Raw genomic sequence first — 6,095 nt, 5'->3', positions numbered from 1 at the left:
AGGCCGGGGGTGTGCGGGGGCACTGGGATGGGGGGTGCGCGGGGGGGTGCAGAAGGGGGGGTGTCCATGGGGCGCACAGGGCGGGGGTGCGTTGGCAAGGGGGGTGCAGTGAGGGGGGGGTGCGAGGGGTGCACAGCGGGGGAGTGCGGGGTTTGGGGGTGCGGGTTTGGGGGTGCGGGGGGTGCACAGGGAGGGGGTGCGCAGTTTGGGGTCCTCGGGGTGCACGGAGCTGCTCAGCCCCCCCCCCTCCCCCCCCTGTTAACCCTTTCCCCGCCGCCGCCGGGATGCGGAGGGTTAAGGCCGGTCCCGGCGCTGAGTGACGGCGGCGACGGCCACCGCGGGGGGGGCGGGGGGACGGGGAAGGGGGGGGGACCGTGGGGGGGGCGGCGGGGCCGGGCCCGGCCGCTCCGGCCCTTTGTGTCGGCGAGCGGGGAGCGGCGGGGCTGCGGCGCCGGGACCCCAGGTCCGGGGGGGCTGCGGGGCGGGGAGGGGGGTTTGCAAAACCGGGGGGGTCTTTGCAACGGTGGGGGGGACGGGTTGCAAGGCGGGGGGGGGGTCTTTCTTTGCATGGTCCGGGGGGGGGCGGTTGCAAAGCTCCCGGAGCTTCTGCAAAGGGGAAGGGGTGGCGGGGGGGCCACATGGCAAGGCCCGTGGGGGGGCTTTGCACGAGCCTGGGGGGGGGTTAAGGCCGCGGAGGGGGGGGCTTCAGGGTTCCGGGAGCTTTTGCAAGGCTTGAGGGAGGGGGCTTTGCAAGGTTTGGGGCGGGGGGGGCGTATTGCAAGGGTCTGGGGGCTTTGTAAACTGGGTGATGGGGGGGGCCGTGTTGCATGGTTTGGGGGGGGGGGGGTTGCAAGGCTGGGGGAGTCTTTGTGAGCTTCCCGGGGCTTTGCAAGGGGCGGGGGGGGGGGGCATATTGCAAGGCCTGGGGGCCTTTCCAAAGGCCGGGGGGGGGGGCGTATTATGTGGTGCTGGGGGCAGTTTGCAAAGCTGGGGGGTCTGGGCCGCGGGGGGCATACTGCAAGGACGCTGGGCCTCGGGGGGCGATATTGCATAGTCCGGGAGGGAGGGAAATAAGCTGGGGGGGCGCGGGGGGGACGTGGCATTACAAGATTGTGGGACTTCTGCAAGACTTGGAGTCGCCTCGGGGGGGGAGACACGTTGCTATACCCGGGGGCTTTGCAAGAGCCTGGGGGCTTTGAAAGCTCGGGGGGGGGGGCGGGTAGGGGTGTTGGATGTTGGGGGGGGGGATTTGCAAAGCTGGGGGGCTGGGGCAGAGCTCTTGCAAGGGGGCGGGGGGCACGCTGCAAAACCTCGGGGGTCGTTGCAAGCTGAGGGTTGGGGGGAGCACATTGTATGGTTCTCCGGGAGCGGTGGGGGCGTCTCTGCAAAGCCGTGCCCTGCTGCCCCCCCGCAGAGCCCACCCACCTCCGGAGATTTGGGGGGACGCAAACAGCCCCGAGGGAGCAACATGGAGACCCCGACGACGCGACCCCGTTGGCGGCTGCAGCCGGAGCGGGGCCGCCGGCGTCCCGCGGCCCCTCGCCCCCCCTCGCCGTGCCCGGAGGAGGACGCGGCGGGGGCCGCCGTGTCCTCGGAGCGAGTGGCCGAGCGGCGCCGCTGGCCGCGGGGGGAGCGGGCGCGGCGGCGGGTGCCGGCGCTGCACGGCGGCGGCGCCGGGACCGAGCTGCGGCGGTTGCGGTTCCGGCAGTTCCGGTACCAGGAGGCGGCGGGGCCGCGGGACGTTTGTCGGCGGCTGCGGGAGCTGTCGCAGGGCTGGTTGCGGCCGGAGGTGCGGAGCAAGGAGCAGATCATGGAGCTGCTGGTGCTGGAGCAATTCCTCAGCATCCTCCCCGAGGAAATCCAGAGCTGGGTCTGGGTGCGACACCCCGAATCCTGCGCCCAGGCCGTCGCCTTGGCTGAGAGCTTCCAGCTGGGACAGGGGGATCCCGGCGGGGTCTGGGAGCAGCAGGTGAGAGCGGCGGCCGATTCCTGCCCCGGGCGGGGGTTTGCAAGGAGCTGCCACCCTCCTGCCACCCCAAAACCGGGTACAACCCCCCTCCCCCAGCATTGCTTCCGAGCTCATTCCCATGGGACACCCCCAGAACTGACCCTGGAGAGGCAGGAGGTTGGGGGGGGGGTCCCTGGGCACCCAACTCCCCTCCGCAGCCCCTGGGTGCTCCTTGGGTCCCGCAGGTGACGGTGCGCGTGAAGGTAGAGGAGGTGGCCCCAGGGGACGTGGAGGACCCCGAAGTGGCTGGGGACCCACCAAGCCACCCATCGGAGTTGTCCCAGCTCCCCTCCGGGGACAACTGGCGGGAGGAGGTGGCCCGGGGCAAGGTCAAGTTTGTCCCCGAGGAAGAGGAGCGGCGCCTGCAGGAAGCAGGTAATGGGCTCAAGGAAGCAGACCCTTCGCCTCCCACCGAAAAAAAAAGGGTCGAAGAAGCTGCTGTGGGAGGGAGTGGGGCTCAGGGGTGGTGGGGTGTCTCCTGCAAAGGGTGTGGTCCGGTCTGGTCCTCCCCACGGATGTTCCCATGGTGTCATTGCTCTTTTTTGGGGTGGTTGTGTTGCTCTTGGTGGAGGATGTGTGAGAGCGAAGGGGGAAAAGGGTCGGAAATGAGGTCCTGGTGCTGGGAAAACTCTTGGGGTGTTGAGGAAGGAGAAAGATGTGACCCCAGGAAGGCTCCAGATGGAGACTTCTGTGATGATGCCACCACCTGTGATCTTGAGCCCTGTGCGGTGGGAGAAGAAAGGTCTCCTTGGGCTCAAAAGCCAAACGGAAGCGAGGAGAAGTGCTAGGAGACCTATCAGAGATGTCCGCACCAGTGTGGGAAGCTGGAAGATGGCCGTGTTCTGAGTTGCAGAGAGGTTGGAGAAGGATGGAGATCTTGGAGTGAAGATCAGGAGCGTCCGTAGAGAGCTCTTGTTCTCCCCGTTTGTCTTCTGGAAATCGTGAGCCCCAAAATCTCGTTCCTTTCCTCCACCATCATCTTCTCCTTCCCGGTGCTGCTGGAAGCACTGCTTTAAGGTGTCGTGGTGTACCAGGAACAGGCGCTGGAGGATGGTGGGCTCCTCTCCGAGTCCTCCTGCAGCCATTCTTGCTCCTTGAGCTGGCTAGGCTCCTCCACTGGGGTGGCTTCAACTTCTTCCCTCTCCTGGCATGGCCCGATGGCCACCCAGGGACAGATTTGGGGTTTTGCTCAACGGTGGGAGCTTGACCATCTCCACCATTGCTGGAGGAGATCAAGGGCAGTGGGGTCAGAGAAGGGTGGTGTCTTCCGTTGAGAACCAACCCATGAAGCGTGTTCTCCTTCCCCCCGCAGGTCCCACCACAGCGAGCAGAGACCCAGAGGTGTCCATTTTACAACGGCAAGACCGCCCACACCCACCCAGCACCCTCCAGGGTGTCCCAACAGCCGGGACCCCTGCCCGGAGAGGGAACCACCGGCGACAGATCCCACAGGATCCCACCACCTTCCTACAGCCCCTCACCCAAGGTCCACCTGGACCGGTGGAGGATGCCAGGAGCCCGGAGAAGCCCTGGGTGAAGCGGGAGCTGTCGGCGCAGGGGAAGGACCGTCCATACCCCTGCAGCGAGTGCGGCAAGAGCTTCGGCCGGTTGACCCACCTGAAGACCCACCAGCGAACCCACACGGGAGTGAAGCCCTACGCCTGCGGGGCTTGCGGCAAGAGCTTTGGCCACCTCTCCACCCTCACCACCCACCAACGGCTCCACACGGGCGAGCGTCCCTACGCCTGCGGCTCCTGCGGCAAGACCTTCACCAACCCATCGGACCTCAACAAGCACCAACGGTCGCACACGGGTGAGCGACCCTACCCCTGCGCCGCCTGCGGCAAACGCTTCAGCCAACAGTCCAACCTCACCATGCACCAGCGGAGCCACACAGAGGAGCGGCCCTACCCCTGCAGTGCCTGCGGCAAGAGCTTCAAGTACTTGGCGGACCTGACGGTGCACGAGCGCTCGCACACGGGCGAGAGACCTTTTCCCTGTCCCCACTGCGGGAAGAGTTTCAGCAACAAGTCCTCCCTGGCCCGGCACACGCGCATCCACGCCCGGGCGGCCACCAGGGACAAGTGATGGGGTTTGGTGACGGGGAAGATGAGGAGGTGGTGAGGGGTGGCCACCACGGGGGGATGGTTGAGGCTGGGCGGGTGGGGTGGAGATGGCGGATGCCCTGGGTGGCCGGTGGTGGTTTCCTTGCCGGCCGGTGCCATGCGGCCACTGTGGGTGGACTGGTTTGCCCGGAGGAGATGCAACGTGGATGGGGGTCGATGAGCTGGTGCTTGATGTCCCCCACGTGCCCAGTGGCTCCAGGACTTGGCTCACTGGTCCCAAGGATGCGACATGGGTGGGGATGAAGACGAGCTGATGACTGATGGCCCCCACGAGCCTGGGGGGTCCAGGACGCTGCGTCCCAGAGGTGTAACACAGCTGGGGATGAAGAGCTGATGATTGATGTCCCCGTGAGCCTGGTGGTGCCAGGACGTGGCCACCTGCTCCCGGAGGAGACGCAACACAGACAGGGATGAAGAGGAACCGATGGCTGGTGTCCCCCAAGAGCCTGGTGGCTCCCTGGTCCTTTACCCATCTCCTCTGGGCACACCCACCTCCCCTCACCCCAACCCCGCCGCTGGGACGCCCCATCCTCCCCTCCAGTCCAGCATCTCTAGTTGCAATTTGCCTTTTTTCCCCCCTTTTTGGTATTTATTCATAGCAGTGAGCGCCGTCCCCTCCCACCCCGTGTGCCGGGCCTTAAACTTCAGAGACCGACCTACCTCACCGGCCGCTGGCGCGGGGGCCCAGGGCTGGACGCGGGTGCCGGGGCGGCCCGGGCAGCGCTTCGCGCCTCTGCTTCCCTCCCCCGGCCAGTTCACCCCCGCGATTTTTGCCCCGCCTTTGCTGTAACGATGGTTTTACCCCCATCTCTGCGCTGCTTTGGGTTTTTTTTTCTTGAGGGGTGAAAGCGTTAAGGGAGGTTGCAGCCGGGCGCGGGGCGGAGCTCCGGGGAGGGGGGGCGCGGGGCCGGCTGCGCGCCGCGGGGGGGTTGCGCCTGCGCCTGACACCCTGCGCCGCGCCGGGACTGCCGCGCTGCAGCTGCGGCGGTTCCCGCAGCGCCGCTGCCCCGCCCCGGGCGCAGCCTCGCACCGCGCGTTGCGCTCGCGTTTGCGTTTTGCGTTGCAGCGCTCCGCACGCTGCCTCCCCCCTTCCCCGCAGCCCCGTGCTGGCCGTGCGGCGCAGCGCGGTGCGCAAAATGCCGCGCAGGGTTTGCGCTGTGGCGCCGCGCTGCGCGTTTGCAACCCGGCGCATCCTGCGCGCTGCAGCGCTTGCAGTAAGTGCGGTGCGGGGGGGTGCAGGGCGGTGCGGTGCTTTGCAGTGCACTGCACACACGCACCCCCCCCGCAGTCTGGGGGCTCCCCAAGTCTCTGCCCTTCCCAGCCCCCAGGACCCCCCCAAAGTCCTCCTGCCCCCCCCAACCCTCCAGGAAGCCTCTTCCCCCACTTCTCTGCCCCGAGTGGGCGGGGCGCCCGCTCTACCCGCGCCCCGATTGGCCGGTTCCGCTGTCGCTCCTGCCTTGGCGGGAAGGGGGGGGGGGTCGAGGACGGGGTTAACCCCTTGGGCGCCGGGGGGCGGCTTTGGGCCCCCCTCACCCCGCGATGATGCCACCCCCTGAGCGTCCTCCGAGGACACCGCCCCCCCCTCCGGCACCCTGCGACACGTCCTTGCCTTTGCATCCCTTATTTTGGCTTTTTTTTCCTTTTTCCTCACACTTTTGCGTCTAAAATTACTTTTTGGGGAGTGTTCTAAGGAACCACACACCTGAATCTGTTTGCTCTGCAGCGTTTTTCATGAAACGCGAGGAAAAGGCAACACGGGCGGCACGGCAGGAATCTGTGTCCACGCAGCAGAGAGGTTCCTCCACGGGCGGCTGCTCTGCCGGGCCGGAGAGAGGCGCCTGATGAAAGTTATGGCAGAAAAAAGGAAAAATAGGGACCCTAAATGGATTTGTCTGCATCCTGCGCTGGTGCCATCCTGTTTCAGGGAGAGATGGAGATTATTGGGGAAAAAAAACAGAAAA

General features: G+C 66.6%; 1 protein-coding gene across 3 annotated transcripts; it reads left to right on the top strand.

The window, feature by feature from the left end:
* The first annotated feature begins 230 nt into the window (after positions 1-230).
* Positions 231-4,941, top strand: LOC141937186 (zinc finger and SCAN domain-containing protein 26-like). Of its 3 annotated transcripts, XM_074854716.1 has the most exons (5): positions 231-463; positions 1,415-1,969; positions 2,194-2,383; positions 2,862-2,949; positions 3,321-3,971. In XM_074854716.1, the coding sequence occupies exons 2-5, from the start codon at positions 1,469-1,471 to the stop codon at positions 3,823-3,825; spliced, it is 1,284 nt and encodes a 427-aa protein (XP_074710817.1). In that variant the 5' UTR covers positions 231-463; positions 1,415-1,468; the 3' UTR covers positions 3,826-3,971. The 3 variants fall into 3 exon arrangements, with proteins under 3 accessions (XP_074710817.1, XP_074710815.1, XP_074710816.1); XM_074854714.1 differs by lacking the exon at positions 2,862-2,949 and having other exon boundaries at positions 235-463; positions 3,321-4,941; XM_074854715.1 differs by lacking the exons at positions 231-463; positions 2,862-2,949 and having other exon boundaries at positions 1,319-1,969; positions 3,321-4,941.
* The last annotated feature ends 1,154 nt before the right edge of the window (positions 4,942-6,095 follow it).

This window comes from Strix uralensis, chromosome 38, assembly GCF_047716275.1.
Source record: "Strix uralensis isolate ZFMK-TIS-50842 chromosome 38, bStrUra1, whole genome shotgun sequence".
Classification (NCBI taxonomy): domain Eukaryota; kingdom Metazoa; phylum Chordata; class Aves; order Strigiformes; family Strigidae; genus Strix; species Strix uralensis.
This window is presented reverse-complemented; position numbering and strand designations above follow the sequence as displayed.